The 19,459-nt window shown below is 40.8% G+C and overlaps 4 protein-coding genes across 5 annotated transcripts; 1 reads left to right on the top strand and 3 right to left on the bottom strand.

Annotated features, from left to right (window-relative positions):
* Positions 1-3,592: 3,592 nt before the first annotated feature.
* cldnk (claudin k) lies at positions 3,593-4,484 on the bottom strand. The gene has a single exon (XM_085271441.1). The coding sequence runs from the start codon at positions 4,482-4,484 to the stop codon at positions 3,837-3,839; it is 648 nt and encodes a 215-aa protein (XP_085127567.1). The 3' UTR covers positions 3,593-3,836.
* A 1,723-nt stretch (positions 4,485-6,207) lies between these two features.
* Positions 6,208-9,962, bottom strand: btr02 (bloodthirsty-related gene family, member 2). The gene is made up of 7 exons (XM_085271437.1): positions 9,827-9,962; positions 7,855-8,127; positions 7,683-7,760; positions 7,334-7,576; positions 7,112-7,238; positions 6,991-7,017; positions 6,208-6,752 (listed from the first exon to the last, which is right to left on the bottom strand). Exons 2-7 carry the CDS (start codon positions 8,122-8,124, stop codon positions 6,208-6,210), a joined length of 1,290 nt encoding a protein of 429 aa, XP_085127563.1. The 5' UTR covers positions 8,125-8,127; positions 9,827-9,962.
* Positions 9,963-10,355: 393 nt separating this feature from the next.
* LOC146576285 (GTPase IMAP family member 9) lies at positions 10,356-15,209 on the bottom strand. 2 transcript variants are annotated; one of them, XM_085271440.1, is made up of 2 exons: positions 15,109-15,209; positions 10,356-11,395 (listed from the first exon to the last, which is right to left on the bottom strand). In XM_085271440.1, exons 1-2 carry the CDS (start codon positions 15,119-15,121, stop codon positions 10,371-10,373), a joined length of 1,038 nt encoding a protein of 345 aa, XP_085127566.1. In that variant the 5' UTR covers positions 15,122-15,209; the 3' UTR covers positions 10,356-10,370. The 2 variants fall into 2 exon arrangements, with proteins under 2 accessions (XP_085127566.1, XP_085127564.1); XM_085271438.1 differs by lacking the exon at positions 15,109-15,209 and adding an exon at positions 11,887-12,745.
* rsad1 (radical S-adenosyl methionine domain containing 1) lies at positions 14,710-19,339 on the top strand. The gene is made up of 9 exons (XM_085271436.1): positions 14,710-15,041; positions 15,163-15,296; positions 15,373-15,577; positions 16,108-16,473; positions 17,789-17,852; positions 17,938-18,085; positions 18,345-18,399; positions 18,496-18,599; positions 18,835-19,339. Exons 1-9 carry the CDS (start codon positions 14,901-14,903, stop codon positions 18,944-18,946), a joined length of 1,329 nt encoding a protein of 442 aa, XP_085127562.1. The 5' UTR covers positions 14,710-14,900; the 3' UTR covers positions 18,947-19,339.
* Positions 19,340-19,459: the final 120 nt, after the last annotated feature.

The following is a 19,459-nucleotide window of genomic DNA, read 5'->3' as shown; positions in this document are numbered from 1 at the left end:
CGCTTTAGAAATCTAAATAAAAATATGCATTATCAGCAAGTCATTGATGAGATGTGTGGTAGGAGTGACAGATTGGTTTAAGGTGAGGGTGGAATTACAGTAGAGACTGGTTCTGAGGCAATACTGACAGGGCAGCTCATGTTGAGCAGTTTATAGACAAGGCTGACATGATTTAGACACGTGCAGAGGACCGATAGTGGCTATATAAGACAAAGGATACTGAATATGGAGATGCTAGGCAGAGGGAAAAGAGAAGATTCTTCGCTAAAGAAAGCAGCCAAAAGAACAAGAAGAACTAGAAAGTGCATTTTCTGAAGAAACTGCAGTGTGAATGCTTGAATCTGAATGTATGCACTGAAATGAATTAATTGCTGAATTTTGAGTTAAAAATGTTGAATGATAAAAAAAAAAAAAAACCCGAATTTAACGTGAAAACAAAAGTGCTGAACTGCTAAAAGCTGAAGGTTACACAGAAGAAGAAGTTGGAAAAAAGCTGAAAATGTTTTAATTGTAAATTAGAAAAATCTAAGAAATGAGAAAAGAAACTTTAGAGTCAGAAAACACCTGAATGAATATTAAAAGTTCATATTCTTTGAATCACTGAATGACTAAAATGTGAGCCCTCCACTTGGATCCACACAGTTTTAAAGGTTTACATCTCTGAGCTTTTGAAAGACACGGTGTTGGAAAGAGAAGAACGATGGATACGTTTTGAGGGTAAAATGATGGCTGTAGAGCAAACACTGTGGACACAGCAGCAGTTGAAAGAGAAGTGTTTAAGATGAATCTTGGCAGAGTGAGAGAGAGAGCTCGTTAAGCAGACACGTGTGAGCCTGGTTGCTATAGTGACTGCACCCAAATGCCTCCATACACACGGACACAGACATGCACCTCACTTTTGCTGCTTAAAATGAACAGAAAAGTCAGCCCCAAACAAATCGCTCCCAAATGAAAAGTACAAGTCGTATTGACGAAATTCTTTCACCGTGAGCGACAGCAATGTCTAGTCTACTGAATTCTCAGTTTTCATGCCTGTGGAGTATATTATATGGACGTGGTGACAGTGTAAAGACACCCTGTACTTCTGATTTTCAAACGAACCTTCTGAGCCATTTTAACATTAGAGTCTATGGAAGAGTTGGAGGGAGGAGGCTGTGCATTGGTGACATTTATAAAAGAACCATAACACCTAGTACAATAGTAAACACATTGGATGAAAGAGGACAGCGATGGCTACGTTTTGAGGGTAAAATCATACCTGTACAGTAAACGCTGTGGACACAGCAGCAGTTTTAAAAAAGATTTTAAGATTAATTTTTTTGCTCCTCTCACTCTAGCAGTTGAGCTGTCTCACTCTAGCCCCAACATTCCGTCCCATACACACCCATTATAAACTCTGAAACGGGTGAAAAGACATCATGAAACTTAAACTGGAACTGAAGAAAAAGTATAATAGATATTGAAAAGATAAATACAAGTTGGATAGTTGAACGTCTTGTCTTCGTTTTAAAGTTTGAATGGTGGCTCTACGTCAATGTATGTGGAAGTAGATACAGTTTAAAGAAGAGTAAGTTGAATGAGAATTTGAAGCGTCTCTCCATTGAAATACATGGGAAATTTTTGTTGAAAAAAGTTGAATAATTTTAAAAATATAAATGTTAAAAATGAGAAAAATAGAAGCAGTCATGTCCAAAAGAAGAGGAATCTAACGGTGTTTGAATGGTTTTTCTAAGTTGAACGGTTTTGAAGGAGATAGAGTACAAAAAACGTACGGAATAGATAATAAAATAGTTTAAAGATTAGAAGAACAATACTGTGAATGCTTTTCAAGCATTCTCACTAATTATGCTCTTTGATAAAGCAAATTGAACTTTCATAAGTGTAAAGTGATGTGTATTAGTTGGTGCTCAAGGCACAATAACATCCAAAAATGTAATTAAACACCCATGGCAGTTTTGATTTTCATGATCATCTTTCTGCACTCCAGGACATTTTGACATGCAGTAAATCACTTAAAAGCATGATCAAAATCCTCCAGTTTTATGTAACGGTCTAACACAGACAAACAGTGAGTTATTTCTTGATACCTTCTATCTGAGTAAGAGTTTGCATGTAGGAATCTGACTTTGGCAGCAGGGTGATGATGATGATGTGATGATCACAGCAGCAACATCTTGGGTTCAAATCCACAGGCCAACTGGGGCCTTCCTATGTGGAACTGGTGACCTGTCCAGAGTGCACCTAAGACAGATGGGCTCCAGCCAGCCAGAACTTGAATCGAATAAATGGAGGAACGATGAATAGAATCTGACTTTAAGAAAGTGGTTTTAAATTATGTTAAAACTTGAACATACATATGCGATTATGAAAATATCTTTAGGAAAAACTACATTTATTTTAAGGTTATGTTGACTTTGGAAACAACCAAATCCCAATATCGTTTTTGTTTGTTTGTCTTTATTTCACATTTTCTGCACATGTACCCTTGATTTTTACAGCCTAAGGAAAGAGAAAAGAACTATACCCCACTTCACACATACTACAGCACTCACACCAAAAGACTTCACAGACAATTATCAGTGTTTGTATTTACTCAGGGAACTCTAGAGCTCTAGAAAGCAGATCTGAGATGAACTGGACACACATCAGTGTTGCCCAAAGTCTCAAATGCATCAGTGACGTGTGCAGTTATCGCCTCCTTGTAAATGATACACTCATTAATTCACTTTCATGTAATCAACTTCTGTGTTAACTCTTTGTTACTGTCATTGTTAAGAACTGCATTGACACCATACCTCGAAGCCACTTTGAAGCACTCCATTCATTATTTACAATGTAACTAGTGCACTCGTCTCCCTCTGTTGTCTTCTTTGTAAGCATACAGTAAAATGCCACAGACTTACAGTATTCACATCATTACTCTACCAGCACTGGTAAAGGCCTACTTAGGTCATGTGTGAGTCACTACCTGGCACTTGGAACACTAGTGGCTATTGTTATTGTGGTGCTGTAATGCTCTATAGAGTGGCATTGTTTTGCTCTGTCTTCTGCTGTCACAGACAGAAAGCAAAGGAACTGATAGATTAATGCATGCCCGCACAACTACGATTATATTTACAGTCACCTACAGTGCAATCAATCAGGTTTAAGAACAAGGATAATATCTCATGAATAAAGATGGTGCTTGGAATTGTACTACATGAACACATGCAAAGACAGATAGTGATTCAGGCTCAATCTGGTTTTTGCTTGTTATCATACAGTTATCTGCTGGAGCAATGTGTGATTTTATTAGAAGAAATAGCAGGATCTTTATGAAGTGAAAAAAGGATCATGTATTTTTCTTTGTTCCCGCCGTATAGAGTAACTCAGATAAGGAAAATGAGATGGAAGACAGGACAACACACACACACACACTGAAAAATATGGCACCACATGCTAATGCACACACATCTCCATTGTTCTATTGTTCTTCTTCATTCAGCAGAACCCCTCGTAGTGTTTACATAAATGACTCAAAGGTTTTTCCTTGTAAAACAAGTATTTTGAGGAGCTTTAATATATGTAATGGTACAAATGTAAACACACACCATTTTTCCTCCACAGAGCATACAACGTTTATTGTATTTAACTGGCAGACAGAGAAAGAGTGTTATTGAAGGGTATCAGGTATGACATAATAAAACAAGTTCAGTTTTCAGCCTCCTGTGACGTTTCTCAAGACAACAAAAGAAAAGTGACACTTAATAAAAAATAATTACATGAATCAATGTCTAGAGGAGAAAAGACAGGTTTGACATCATTCGGGGTGGATTTGTGGAAGGCCTTCAGACATTTTAGACATAACCTTTGACTTGTGTGGCAGGTGCCCTGCGTGGACTGCTCTCTCCACTGCTGAAAGTGGGAGAGCCTGGGATTCCGGGAGGACTTGACCCCGCATAGAGCAGTGACCCCCCAATTAGAAGCAAGGCTGATGCCCCCCAGCCGATGTAAAGGGCAGGGCCGAGCTCACGCTTGTGTGGAGCTGCCACATGTGGATCATAGAAATCCCTGATGATGGAGTGGGCAGTCCAGCAGACGGGCACAAGGTAAAGAAACCCCGCGATGGCAAAAAGGGAGCCAGAAATGCGAGCAATGCGGGCTTTAAGGCTGTTTACGCCGATGCATTTAGTGCACTTGACTCCTAGGACCCCCAGAGCCAGAGCCAGGCCACAGAGCAGGATGGACAACACAGTGAGGCCGCGGGCGGCCTGCATGTCGCTGGGCAGAGCCAGCAAGCTATCGTACACCTTACACTGGATCTCACCTGTGCTCTGCACTATGCAATTCATCCAAAGGCCTTCCCAAATGATCTGAGCTGTCACTATGTTGTTACCGATGAAGGCGGTGACCCGCCACAGGGGGATGGCACAAACTATTAACCCACCCACCCAGCCCACGATGGAAAGGATCAGACCCAGCAACTGCATGCCCGTGGTAGCCATGGCAAAAGACAGATGGACTTGTCTCTGATATATTAGTCTCTGCACAGGCCAAACTTATAGTCCCACAAAGAAATGTGACAGTCTATATTGCTCGAAATGCCGTGGTCCACTCCGCCGTCTGTGGATGATGGCGTCGATGAGGTCAGTTTGATGTGGATTGATATCCTAAAATTAACAAAACATAAAATAGTCGCACCAGCCGGGTTATTCTCTTAGTAATCAAACAAGCAGTGCAAGAAAACGCTCAGAGACACACTGGATATTACATCACATGCTGTTGTTATTTACCACAACAACCACTAGCATAACATTAGTAAAGTATGAAAAGACTATTGGAGCATATAGTTATCATAAATATTTGGAATCAGGCTGGGAGGCCTGTTGGATTCCAGTAAGAACTGCAGAGAATAGCTTTCTTTGACATGACTGTGGGTGTCGAGCTACGCCTTGCCGGGTGGTGGATTATCTCAGAAAAACATGAGGAGACTCGGAACACAAGCAGCTTTCATGAAAGCCTGTAGAGTGGGCCAGGAGAACCTGTGTCTTCTGTTTGTTACAGCTACAATTTTACTAATACTGTTTATACGATCCATTCATAACAAGATCGATACATATGCAGCAGGACATTGAGGACCAATGGGATGCATTTTACTATTTAGTTCAGTTATTTAGTTTGAGTTTTGACTCCAGTAAAACTAATTCTTAAAGATTATTGTGATGTTTGGTGCAGATGACAGTGGATAAACCATATTAAAATAACAGAGGGCCCTGGAATATTCCCAGATCTCATTACTAAAATGTCCATTTCATTCCTAGGAAGTTTTGCAGATAACACAATGGAAGAAAAGCCACTTCCAGTACATACATGTGTTGGAAACTAACAAACTAACAAAGCACATCGCATAAATTTGCTCTTAAGCCATAGTGAAGACATTTCTGACATTTGGAAATGTCCAAACAATATTAATGAAATGGTTATTATGAGGAATATTTACCTGAAATAGAGGTCGCTGAACTTTCACTGCTCCTCCCGGAGATGATTCACAGTTTACGGTTTGCCTGAAGCTCCGTAGGTTTTGTAGTTGAGCTGTGAATGCCTGAAGTTGTGAATGACAGCCCTGAGAATTCAGTTCAGTCAACAGGAAGGCCAGAGAGCAGGGGAGGCTCTCTGTCTCTCAGCTCCAACACCCAGGACAGGACTGGAGATGGGGCTGCCCTGCGAGATGCCAGTGTGTCTGTGTGGCGGTGGGCTGAAGCACGCACTTCTGTGCACGACTGTGTCGGTGTGTGAATGCGTGAATGTGTTTGAGTGTGTCTCCCAGTGCCTGGTGTACGGGCACAATGCCCTGCTGTTTTACTGTGCCCTCCCCCCCGCTTTCCCTGCTTCTCGTCAACCTCTGTCCCAACCCTGCAGCCCCGCGCATCCATCCAACTCAGCAATCCTCTTTTTTCTACTTTCACTCACTTGTTCATTTATGACAGCCATCTATTATTTACTGCCACACTTTTTTCTTTTTTCAGTCTGTTTATGCGTTTCATTGAAGTTTTCAAGTGTACTGACGTAGTCCTTTTGCACCATCTTGTTCAGTAGCCTGCTCTGACAGGGAAAATGTGGCTCATTGTTCAATAGCTTTGTAAATAAATAAACACATTAATCACGCTAGATAAATATTAAGGAGATAACAAGAACCAACAAGTAACTCTTTTTAAACTGGAATGAGGTTTAGATGTTGCAAAAACTTGAGCAGATGACTAGAGGAGCTGCATTTCTGCCTCCATGCATGCGACCAGGACTGAAGAATGGATGGAGCCGATCTGTGAACTTATCCGTGAAGGTCTGAATGTGGACTCCAGAGTCTGCGCAGTAGAAGGACACACGACCTTCGTTGTAATCCAGAAACACTCCAAACTTCTTGGGTCGTTGGTCTAGAGCCAACTGGGTGACAGGAGAGGTGTTTGCAATGTACTGGCCTCCAGCTTTCAGGCTTAAGGTCCAGAAACCATTTGCAGGGCACACTGTGAACTTGCCTTTCCTGTTTACGGACTGTCTGGCAACACCTAGGGTCCATTCTATCTTCTCCCCAACCTCCACTTCCCAGTAGCACCTCCCGCCAGCGAAGCTTTCTTTGGCCAGAACATTTCCCACTCTGTCAAACCTCTTGGGGTTCTCCGGTACTTCCTGAAGCTTATCCGTGTGCCTCACCTGCTTTCTGTCATCTGAGACCCAAAGGAAAGGGTTTGCTGTTTTAGCACTTAGGTTAACATCCACTAAAAAGAAAAAAGAGCAAAGAAAGGAGAAAAAGAGCAAAAAGTCAAGAATTAGTCAAACAGTGCTCGTTCATTTTCAGCTATTCACAACAGCTGAAAATTCATGCAGTTAAATTTTGAACTCAAAATGAAGCTGAATTATGGTTATATTTTTGATATTATCCACAAAAATAATCTTCAATCCCTAATCATTTTTGTAAAGTTGATAAAATGTATTTCTGCACAGCGAGAACCTTACCTGAGTATTTCTCGATTCTCTTAAGTTCTAAAAATGAACAACAGGGGAAAAAAAAGAATGTCAATGAATTTATCTTTTAAGATTGATATGATGCACGCAAGATTAAAACAGCACCACCCACCAGCTTTGGAGAGTCTGTTGACTTCTAACTTTATTTGTTCCAACACGTCTGACAGTGCTCTTCTGGTGACTCCAATACAAGGATCAGTTTCTATGGTAACCTTGGACCAGTCCTTCATCTCACAGGGCTAAATAGCATTCGCAGTGTTGGAAAGATTTTACAATTATGCTTCAAATCACATCATCATCATCATGCATTTGGCAGTAGATGGAGATAACTTACCTTGGCAGGTCGCTTCAAGTCGTCACTCTGATCACCAGAGATCTGAGGGTCCGGTTCTTTGGTCTCCTTCCTCAGCTCCTCAATCTCCTGTTCGATCTCTTTGACCAGTGTTTCTACCTTGCTCTCCTCTTCTCTCTGCCTCTCCTCAATTGCAGCAACAACAGCTTTATGGCTCTTCTCCATAGCATTTACAAGTGCAGAGAAGATCTTCTGACTCTCTCGCACCTCTCTGAGGTAAGAGTTCTGATTGGACAGCAACATCATTTAATGATGTACAGATCAAAGGAAAATAAAGAAAAAATATAAATTATGTTATACATGTTTAAATTTTATAGATATTTCCACTCACCTTTTGTAGCCCGAGAGAGTATTTCAGTCTTTCTATCTTCTGCAACCTTTCCTGAATCATTTGGTTAACATCTATAACCTGTGAATGTGCAAACGATTTGCATCAGCACACAAAAATACACTAGATTTATTAGATTAGATTACCTGTTATTAGATAACAGACAAAAGAGTACCGTTTCCTCATCTGGTGGTTTCTGTGGTCGAGACTTCCTGTAGTTTTCAGATATGTCTGCCAGTATGTGGTTGACACTGAGATCAGGCTTGTCTGTGAACAGTCTCCTGCAGTGAGGGCAGTATTTCAACTGATGTCGTGTCCAGTATTTGGACAGGCAGGACAAGCAAAAGCTGTGTCCACATGGTATGGTTACGGGGCTGGTGAAGATGTCCCTACACAGAAAGCACAAGAAGTGCTTTTCAGGGAGCAAGCAGATGGTAGAGGCCATGATCTGAAAAAGAAATTATGTCAGAAAAAGTAAGAAACAGAGCTTTTTCCTGCTGTGCATATCGAAGTCTTTTAAGGGAGTGTTGTGTTTGAATAGTAAAGCAAAGACTAAACCAAAAGTGATACCTAAGAGTAAGTGAGAAGTGCCAACAGAAGTCGTTTGATAAACAAATGCAATGAAACCATCTTGTTAACAGTCCAAACTTAAAAGTACTATAAAGTACTATAAAGTAGATTTGTGTTTTTAACACATAATTGTGTAAATGCTCAATCCTGCTTCCAGGATTTTACTTGCGCACTATGACAGTACACAAGTATCAAAAGTACTAGTCACTGTTACTCATATTACAAGATGCTTATCGTATGTTTTATGAATTTTCAAGTGTATTAGTCATACATTGATTGGCCACTTTGTTAGGTGAGTCCGTTTAATTGCTCGTTAACATAAATATCTAATCTGCCAATCACATAGCAGCAACTCATACATTTAGGCATGTAGAAATAGTCAGAATGATGTGAAGTTGAAACTGAGCATAAGAATGGGGAAGAACGTAATTTAAATGACATTCGATGTAGCATAGTACTTGGCAGAGAATCACCCTGGGCTACTGGGGTTTTCCTGCACAACCATCTCTAGGCTTTACAGAGAATGGTCTGAAAAAGAGATTGTATCCAGTGAGAGGTCAGAGGAGAATGACCAGACTGCTTCAAGGAAGGCAACAATAACTCAAATAACTACTTTTTACAGCCAAAGTATGCAAAAGAGCATCTCCTTGAAGCAGATGGGCTTCAGTAGCAGAAGACCACACCAGGTGCCACTTCTGTAAACCATGAACAGGAAACGGAGGCTACAGTTTGCACAGGATCACCAACATTAGACAATAAAAGACTGGACAAATGACTCTCAGTTTCACTTTGCTGCCATGTTCAGATGTTAGAATCAGAATTTGGAGTAAACAAAAGCATGGATCCGCACTCCCTTGCATCAACAGTTCAGGTTGGTGGTGTTGGTGCAATGACCTGTGGGATATTTTCTAATCACACTTCAGACACCTTAGTACCACCACAACCCAAGATTTTAGACACAGATACTTAAGGTTTGACTTTAAAATCCATGCTTATTAAACAACAGTAAAAATTCAGGATTCAGCTCACACTTCGCGTGAGAGAAGGCGGATTTACTCATGGCAGAAATATTTTCACTGGAATTCAGGGCGTCATGTTTTAACATTGTGTTCTCATACAGAATGGATTACTCTCATTCTACACAGACTAAAGAGGCAGAAACAACTGGACATGATTATACTTTAATGCCCTGCTGTTGAACTTTACCCCGTTATCTCTTTCTATCTCTGCGTGTTTTGATTGCCACTGTCACAGCCAGTGTGAGCACCAGCAGATAGATAACAAACAGAGGCAGCAAAATATGCAGTCAAACTGGTATTTGCCAAATAGTTTTCTTGTGTCATGAGGAAGCTACTACTCAAAACAAAAATGAACTCACTAAATTCTCAAGATCGTTTTAATGTAATGTGCAATCCTCAGTTCAGACTCCCTTGTACTCCCTTGTAACATAGGAAACAGTTTACGATTATGCAACATGGCCATAAAAGATTGAGAGGACTAACATGAAATCAGCACACAGGTAACTTTGTGAAAACAGACACGTTTGTTAAAAAGTATTAAAGGAAATGTGATCTTACCTTTACTTAGTCGATCTTTTCTGGGTAGGAGCGGTGTCTGTATGGCTTGTACTTGTTAATTTAGTTAATAATACACAGAAACTTCACTGGTTCACACTGAACAGGTGTACTGAGGTATGTGGATTGTCTAGGAAAGTGGCAGCGCTTTAGACAATGGCGTGTTCAGCTAAGACTCCGCCCTACATGTTATTTGAGTTGCACTTCAACTAATCCACAGCAAGGCACCAGGAAGAGGTGGAGGTTGAATAAAATATAAAGTGTTCACACAAATCTGCTATAAATGTGCTAAAATCACAGCTTCATTTATTTATAATAGGCCTATTTATAGTTTAAACTGGTTGTCACAGTTTGAATTGATGCCACTGGAAACCTTTCAAGTTTTCTGTCGAAATAGTCTCGTACTACACGTATGTTCTTGAGATGAAAGAGGGCTTAAGACGGCTATCTAGTTTGTTATCAAGTAAGTCAGAAAGCTACCTAACCAGAAGTTGGATACAAAGAGTAAGTTTTTTATTTTCATCAGGTCATCAGTCAGTTCCCTTTGTCATGTACGAGGAGCTGCAAAGAAGCGGTTAATAAAGATTGAGTTGAAGTTCAGTCTGGCAGTCGGGGCCATTCTGTTGTCCATATGCTTTATTGCCACCTGTGCTGTTCCCCCTGCTGATCCACCCACTGCACCACCTATGATCCCATAGAGAACCATCCCTCCTGGGCCCTCTATAGACCCGGCCAGCGCACCCATCACAGCCCCCACAACAAAACCCGTCCCCAGGCCTCTGACTAGGGACGTCCTGAGCCAGCTGTTGTCGATCTCCGCTTGAGCTCTAATCTCTGCGCCAATATTAGCCGTATAGGCATCCTTCTGGAAGTACAGCTCCTCTTCCATGTATTGCTTTTCCATCTCAGCCCATGCCTTCTCTATCTCTGCTGCTCGCTGCTTCCTAAGCTTATTCTCCTCCTTCTTTACACAGTCCTCTGCCTTCTGGAAAGTTCTGCTGGAGAAGTAGCCTCCTCCTAACGAGGCAACCATCAGCTCTATCTTCTTCAACAGCTCTCTGTCCTGACTTCGATCTCTCCAGTTCTTGTTGAAAAGGTGAAAGCGTCCACCGTACTTCTCGATGAGTTCTCGCAGATGCCAATCTGTCTTCTTCACCCTATCTTCCAAGGCAGCTCTATTCTGATTTCCTTCATAGGCCAGGAGGACCATGGCGTGTCTCAGACAGTGTCTTCCAAAGCGTTCCCTCATCAGTCTGGAGGTTCTCACATCATTGGGGGAGATTTTCTCCATGTCAAAGGCAACAAGAAATGCATGGGGACCAGGTATACATAAGCACTTGGACCTCCTTAGCTCCATCTTCCTCTTAGGTTTAGATATATCCTTATCATAGATGTTTGGTCCATTGATCACTGCCACTCGTCTACCAGCCAGCTCACCGTTGTTCTTTATGCTGCCAGAAAGGCTGGTGACATCCTTAGAAAACACCTGTCTCCCAAGTATGGAATTGGTTAGTAGGAACTGAGAAGGTCCACTGCTACCAACCACCATGAGCCTTAATTCTATGGCACCACCTTTAAAAATTAAAAAAAAAACCAGAAATTCAATTGGGATCAGATTGATAAAGATATATTTTTTAAGTGTGTAATAAACTCAGAAAACAATAAAAAAAAATGTCAAAAGAAGCTACAATATCAGCAATTAACATCATTAACACCATATTGTTTGTGTTTGTCTTATTTTATACTTTTTCTGATATCAATGCAATGCAAAGCATGTTTGAAAAGGGCTGTGTGTGCATGTGTCTGGTTCATCCTACTTTCTGAACATAACTTATGGTACATGTGTGCAGTAAAATCTAACAGTAAGTAGGGTAGTTTGATTTTTATTGTTAAAGTTAAACCCAAGGTTCAACTCCTCCTTCTCCACCTTTAGGTATTTTCCCACAGTCCCTGCCTGACATGCAACTTGAGAATATTCCCCTTTGTGCCTTTGTGCCTAGAGCAAAGAGAAACCACATCAAATCCTTTCTTTGTCATGTTTTCATGGTTAATGGAAAGCCTACCTTTCTTCCTTGTATCCATTTGGCAGCTTCACATCACAGATTCAGTAGTTTGTTTGTTTGTTTTTTAATTTGGAAATTATTAAAACCTTTCCTTGAACCGACTTCACACATTTGAGTTCGGTGAAAATATATTCCTGTGTGTTTCTCGTCTCTCCCTCTGTCTGCCTCACTGTATCTGCTGATTAGATAACTGGTCACTAGATTTTACATTAAGTGGAAAATGACCTCAGGGCTGGAAGCTGCCAGTGAACATATTCACATTTATTGACATTAATATTAATCTATGTGTAATTAAAGCTTTAGATTTATTACTGATTGAATGTATGAACACTGTCTTATTTTGGAAATTATATTGCAGTAAATTTTATTATTATTAATCCTTTATTTATCCAGGTAAAAATCTCATTGAGATTAAAAATCTCATTTCCAAGAGAGACCTGGCATCATGGCAACAAAATGAGAGCAGGTATACATGCATGCGTTATTTCTTTTGATTTGAATTATCAAGTGAGGATCACACTCATCTGATGATGAGTAGCACCGACATGGATCCATGATTGCAGTCATATCAGAATGATGAAGACATTTATTGCCTATAATCCTGATTTATATTTTTAATCTTTAGTTAAAAAATAATCCATTTTTAAAGCAGCTGTTCTAGGCTGTGTTACTGTCTGTGTGCTAGGCTTCGGAAAAATCAATATCTCATTAGTTAGTTTCATCGTGTGTTAGTGGGACACACATTTATTTTCCAAATATAGACTTGTGTCTTTATTTAATGTATCAGCTATGCTCATAAGAATTCCCACATAATCTACCAGTGGATCAGCCCAACCATACCCTTGAAAGTCTCTAGGTTGTCTTGACTATGGTTACATGTGTCGGTCCACTGAGTTGGTGCCAGATATTTGTATTATTCAATTCAATTATATACATTGCCAAATCACAACAACTCTAGCTTTAAAGCGCTTTATATTGTAAGGTAAAGACCATACAATAATACAGAGAAAACAGAGGAAAACCCCAGCAATCATATGAACCCATGAGCTATGGCTTTGGTGACAGGAGAGGAAAAACTTCATTTTAGGAAGAATAAACCTCCAGCAGAACCAGGCTCAGGGAGGTACAGCTATCTGTCGCAACCAGTTGGGAGTGAGGGTAGGAAGACAGCATAAAGACACGCTGTGGAAGAGAACCAGATATTAATAATGACTCATGATTAAATGCTGAGTGATGTATAAACACTTAAAAAGGTAAATTAAGAAGAAACACTGAGCATTGTGGGAATCCCCAAGCAGCCTTCCCACAAAGGGAAGGTTTACATTAGGACTGAGGGTTATCTGATCCAGCCCTAACTATAAACTTTAAGCCTTAAAAAAAAGTTTTAAGCCTAATCTTAAAAGTAGAGAGTGTGCCTGTCTCCCAATGTCTCAGAGCAGAGTGCTCTGTAGAGGTGATAGAGTACTGTGAGGTTTTTAAGATAAAGTGGGGGCTGAGTATTCAAGACCTTTTATGATAGGATCAGAATTGTAAATTCGATTCTGGATTTAATAGAGAGCCAATGAAGACAAGCTGTCTCTTTCTGGACCCTGTCAGAACTCTTGCTGCAGCATTTTGGATCAGCTGAAACCTTTTCAGAGAGTTTTAGGACATCTTGATAATGCTGAATGTAGTTCAGCCTAGAAGTAATAACAAGCAGTTGAACAGGTGTGCCCAACAACGATTATTTATGATTCATAGGCTCCTAAATAAACTGCATCATTTTCAATATAAGGCCCATATAAATCATATTTTAATCAGAAATAGCCTAAAATCAGCCTCTAAATCATAGAATACGTACTAACAATACTATTCACCTTCCAGCATGTTGTCAAATTTGAACCATTTTAAACTTTGACAACAGCAAAAATACCCTACGTGTTATAAATATTTAATACTGTTTGATTCTTTTGCAAATTTTATATATAGTGAGTCTATTTGGGGTCAGATTTGACCTGTATCTATCCAAATGTATTTCAGATTCACTACCATTAGTAAAATCAAGGAAAACTATGAATTTTAGGGACTCTTGAAACTTCAAAACTGTGTGTGCCTTGTCTGTTATGGGGTGGTGGTGACAGAGTTCAAGGGCCACATTTGACCAGGTTAGTGCAAAGAAAGAATAGGAGTTATAATATATAACCCTACATGACAAGCAGAGGTCAAAGAGTGCCTTGATGCCAATGATTACCAATTTCACTTCACAGAGAGAGGGTTCCTGGTTAAATCCTGGCTAGGGCCATTCAGTATGAAGTTTAAAGGCACTTTGAGTGGTTAGAGTGGAAAATGCTATATAAATATGAGTGTATTACAGTTAGACCTGAAATGTCAAAAAAAAGAAAAGAAAAGAAAAACAAAGAAATAATTCATTTTGATAGTCTCATAGTTACATAACACATGTGCAAGTCCCACACAAGCAAGGAGTTCATTAATGTTGCGATAATAATGATAACTGCAGATGGTACTTACAGAGATTTGTTATGACATAACATTGATCGTAGTGTTTAATGGTTGTAAAGGTCATACATGGTTATATAATAAATCCCAAGAGTTCAAGGAGTTTCTTTCCATTTCTACTTTAGCGTTAGAATATATTTAAATCCTTACCGCTGCAACGTTTTCACGTTTTGGGTAAAACTGGAAAAGATGTTGTGTGAAAATACATATTTTTCACCAAAAGCAAATGTTGCAAACCTAAAAACCTGGCTGACCCTCTTGTGCTTCGGGTATTTCTTACTGTGGTAAAACAGCGCCCCGCTGTGGCCAAACCGGGAACATGAAGAGGAAATCGCTCCATGTATTTCCGGTTGGAGCGACTTGACTGCACCTTCAAATAGCGTAGCGTAGCTATTTTGTAGCTACTTTGTTGTCACAGAAACGCATACCGTTTGAGTGATGAAGCCGGGTATTGAAGTAACCTCTGGTTCGGGTCGGAGAATGTAATCTCCCGTGGCGAAACAAACGCTGTCTCCAAAATGATGAGACGCACATTAAATGCGGTCAGTCGTGTCCTCCCTCCCCGACTGCAGCACTTCTCGGTCGGAGAAGTAACCGAAGATGTGTCTGAATGTGCGGCTTCTCCACAAATCACAGAGCGCGCGTCTCTTTATGTGCACGTGAGCTATAGCTTCTTTTTCTGAGAACATCACGCGCACATGTATCCGTAACTGCATGTTGACTCACCTGATTTAAGCATAAGTGGGCTGTGTCATGACTATAAGGTTCTTCCTCCCCCAGTGGCCTTACTGTCTCAGGAGGTGCTCCTACTGCAATTTCAATAAGTACATATCCAAAGAGAACAATGACCATATCATGACTAAGTGCCTTCAGATGGAGACTGAGACACTGCTGCGACTCAGTCAAGTATCCTGGTATGTGCATTTATTAAACCTGACAATCAGTAACTGTAAACTGCAGCTGAGATCACACTCTGGTTTTCATTTGTAGCATCACCTCAGTGTTCTTTGGAGGTGGGACTCCAAGCCTGGCCCACCCCTCCATCTTTGCTGCGATCCTCGAGACTGTTTCCAGGCAGGTGAATCTCTCGGATGAGGCCGAGGTCACCCTCGAAGTCAACCCCACTCCTGCGGGAAAGTCCAGGTTAGAGGACTATTGCCGTGCCGGGGTGAACCGATTTTCCATCGGGGTCCAGGTGAGCGTAATCCTCGGGTGCTCATGAAAGCCCATGGAAAAGCAGGGCCTTCCAGCTGTTTTACTCAAAGCATTTAGTGGTTGGTTGCAACGTTACACTCAAGGCCTATCATTGTGTTCATGTTTTTTTAAAATTCCCTCTTCTGTGTGATGACATTTATTTAAAACGCACTTTTTGAAGTTTAGTCCTGTCAGGTCCAAATCACACATCTAGGGTACCAGTGCTTGTTTCTTTTGCTCTGCATCATAGACATGAAATTGCATGCAATGAAAATTGCAATTTGGATTTTATATTGTAGATTTCAGTTGGAACAGAGCTTAAATGTGTTTTCAGAGCTTAATCTTTCCATCTGTCTATCTCCTGACTCGATAATATTGGAAAAATAACACAATTCAAAAATGTTGACCCACTTATATGTATTATGAGGTGATGTAACTCTGAAAATTGCATTAATAATTTGATTCTGAAAGGGTAAGGTGAGAACTTTTTTCATTTTATGGAACAACTCTGATCAAACTTTCTATCTTCAGTCTTTGCAGGATGAGGACTTGAAAAGTCTGGGAAGAGACCACGACTCCCACAAGGCTTTGCAGACTATCGAAGAGGCCAGGAGGCTGTGCCCTGGTCGGGTGTCGGTGGATGTCATGTTCGGACGTCCCAAACAAACCGTTGAATCCTGGGAAATAGAGTTGTCTGAGCTGCTGAGGATGTGTGATGATCACGTGTCTCTGTACCAGCTGACCCTGGAGCGAGGCACTCAGCTTTTTAAACAGGTTGAGTGCGGTGCAGTGACGATGCCCTCCGAGGATGTGACAGCAGAAATGTACCAGCGCGCCAGGAAGACTCTGCACCAGCACGGCTTTCAACAGTACGAGGTGTCGAATTTTGCAAGACATGTAAGTCTTTGCTGTAACAAAACCGTACTTTAACGCTTCACCTTATCATGCATCCGTTTTATACACAAAAATGATATGTTAAATCGAAGGAAGGTTCGGAGAATGAAAAGAGAAAATAAATAAAAGAAAAACACTTCCTTGGTACACTTGTTTAAATGCTTATTAACACAAATACCTAGCCAGCCAATCAAGTGGCAGCAACTCATTGCATTTAGGCATGTAGACACGGTCAAGACGACCTGCTGAAATTCAAACTGAGCATCAGAATTAATAGAAGAGCGCTGATTTCAGTGACTCACAATGTGGCATTGTTATTTGTGCCAGACAGGCTGGTCTGAGTATTTCAGAAACTGCAGATCTGCTGCGAGTTTCCCACACAACCATCTCTAGGGTTTACTGAGAATGGCCTGAAAAAGTGAAAGTACCACTCAGCAACACTTCCTTGGTAGAAAATGCCTTGTTAATGTTAAGAGGTCAGAAGAGAATGACCAGGTTGACTTGAAGGCAACAGTAACTCAGATAACCACTCGTTACAGCCAAGGTTTGCAGAAGAGCATCTCTGACTGCACACCACACCAAATCTTCAAGAAGCATGCCAGATACCATCCTGTCAGCTAACAACTGGAAACTGAAGCTACAATTCCCACGGTCTCACCACAATTGGATAATAGAAGATTGAAAAATGTTGCCAGATCTGATGATTCTCAATTTCTGCTGCAGCTTTCGGATGGTAGGGTCAGAAATTGACATAAACATGAAAGCATGGATCCATCCTGCCTTGTAGCAACAGTTCAGGTTGTTGGTGGTTTATAATGGTGAACGCCACAGTCTATGTGAGTGTTGTCACTCATTGTGTCCATCGCTTTACGACCAGTGTCGTCATCTTCTGATGACTGCTTTCAGAATAACGTGCCATATCACAAAGCTCAAGTCATCTCAATCTGACTGATAGTGGCTTCACTGTTTACAGTTCATGCAAAAAAAAAAGTCTTCCTTCACTCTTAATTGTAAAAAAACAAAATCCGTACAACAAACTACATGTTCAGTCCTCTGTTTTATAGGCATCCATATTTTTCTTGTATAATTTAGAGTCATCGGATGTTTTCGAGGTTATTGAGCGAGATTTAAATGTCCAGTTCTATCGAAAACCAAAGATTTATATTGTTTTTCCCCAGCAGAGTCTACTAAGTTGTATTTTTAAGCTTCTTTTTAACTTTGTGTTTGGTTTTCTGTCTTCATTAAATCTCCGTAATATGACAGTTTTACTATTCTCCCTCATAAACACTCAGTAAATGTTTTTCTCTGTGTAATGTAGAACTCAGTGAGTCATCACAATATCAGCTACTGGAAAGGCAACCAATACATCGGTGTCGGCCCAGGTAATACTTAGATGTAAAGCACTAAATCACTCCGGTTATGCTCCTGTTGGAAACTGTGCTTTTTATATTGTTGTCTCTGACACAGGAGCACATGGGCGGTTTGTTCCTCTGGGGGAGGGAGGTGTTGTTCGAGAGGCCCGGACCCAGACTCTGGAGCCTGACGTGTGGATCCGTGAAGTGCGGCATTGGGGACACGGGACGCGGAGGCGGCTTCAGCTTGGCCATCTTGAATTGTACGCCGTTGCACTTCCAGGCAGAGACAGATGCCCAGAAATGCTCTGAGCATGTGAAATGTAGCAGTGAAGTCTGAGACAGTCCACAGTGTAATTTATCACACTGAGCGTTGAGACCGTGGCACATGTGCTTGTTCTCTCAAACATTCTGTCCTTGTGAGATGCTATTATGAGACTTGTATTCAGGCCTTTTACTCTTTCTGTTCTGTCCTTGCTGTTCTGTATTCAGTTTAAGTTATGAAAGATGTTTGCTTGGCAGATTGGAGGAGGTGTTGGTGATGGGAATGAGAATGACTGAGGGCATTAATCATAAGGTAAAGCACACAAAATAAATCTTTCATTGTATTTTCTGTCACGGCAGATAATGTTCAGTTCGCAGAGACTTTTTTTTTTTTAAATTATGTTAACAGCACTGGGAGATGTTCAGCCCACAAACTGGCCTTGATGAAGTTTTTGGTGAATCCATTGTCGTCCAAGAGTTGCTCCAGAGCGGACAGCTGATTCTCGATGACAGGTGACTTATGATGTTTAATTTTCTCTTTAAGTTTCCTTACCTGTGCGGAAGCCAACCTAACAATTGTTTTTATTATTTGATAATATTTCCCTTATTATATAACTGTTTGGTGCATGAGGTGACAGAAAATAAGGGGAATAGTCTGTTCTGATTTCCCCAGCACACGGTATTTAAAACGTCTCTACAGCTTGAAGGTTAAATCATTTGTGTCTTTTTTTTCTTTTTTCCTTGTCAGGGGTCTGAGGTGCTCCTGGGAAGGACTGGCCTTACTGGACAGCATCCTTCCAGCTCTCCTGGTGGAGCTGGAAAGACAAATTTCCCCCAAAGCCTCACAGGGACCACTCTGAGTCTGCTGGCAGACAAACCAAGAACACCTCCAACCTTCAATGACACAAATGTTTATAAAGCAGATACGCTCGTGGCTGTCAAAACATATAAAAACCAACAGTTTTGTTTGGTACACCTTTTAAACGTGTTAGTGAAGGCTCTTCATCATTTTCCATACCATTGCAAACGTGACTTTATCTTTAATGACTGCAGCCCAGCAGCGATCGAGCATATTGTGTTATGTCCGTGTTGCCTCTCCCACCGGTTAGAACGAGTCTTGGATTTAAGTCTCCAGATGCTTTCATGCAGTCATTACTACAACGGATACACTTTGCACTAAAGCTTTAATTGCTGCTGTTGCTGTCGTTTAATCATAATTATACCTCTGACAATAAACAGGAAATTATTTTGGATTGATGTCATAGTCTTTTGAGCAAATGTACACGGTGAGTGGGAAGTTTTAGAGGGTGAACAAATTATATTATACCAAGTAAAGCCTCCGAGTAAGCAATCATTTTGTTCTCGGACTTGAT

Source organism: Mchenga conophoros, linkage group LG4 (genome assembly GCF_057382185.1).
Source record: "Mchenga conophoros isolate Kocher_MC1m ecotype Shallow Benthic linkage group LG4, M_conophoros_male_GT1.1, whole genome shotgun sequence".
NCBI lineage: Eukaryota > Metazoa > Chordata > Actinopteri > Cichliformes > Cichlidae > Mchenga > Mchenga conophoros.
This window is presented reverse-complemented; position numbering and strand designations above follow the sequence as displayed.

Coding starts and splice junctions, on each gene's coding strand:
- cldnk (XM_085271441.1), bottom strand. CDS start 4,484: ATGGCTACCACGGGCATGCAGTTGCTGGGTCTGATCCTTTCCATCGTG.
- btr02 (XM_085271437.1), bottom strand. CDS start 8,124: ATGGCCTCTACCATCTGCTTGCTCCCTGAAAAGCACTTCTTGTGCTTT. Junction 7,577..7,682: donor ACTCTCTCGGGCTACAAAAG/GTGAGTGGAAAT, acceptor CTGTCCAATCAG/AACTCTTACCTCAGAGAGGT. Junction 7,239..7,333: donor ACTTGAAGCGACCTGCCAAG/GTAAGTTATCTC, acceptor AATGCTATTTAG/CCCTGTGAGATGAAGGACTG.
- rsad1 (XM_085271436.1), top strand. CDS start 14,901: ATGATGAGACGCACATTAAATGCGGTCAGTCGTGTCCTCCCTCCCCGA. Junction 15,578..16,107: donor GATTTTCCATCGGGGTCCAG/GTGAGCGTAATC, acceptor TTCTATCTTCAG/TCTTTGCAGGATGAGGACTT. Junction 18,600..18,834: donor CAGCTGATTCTCGATGACAG/GTGACTTATGAT, acceptor TTTCCTTGTCAG/GGGTCTGAGGTGCTCCTGGG.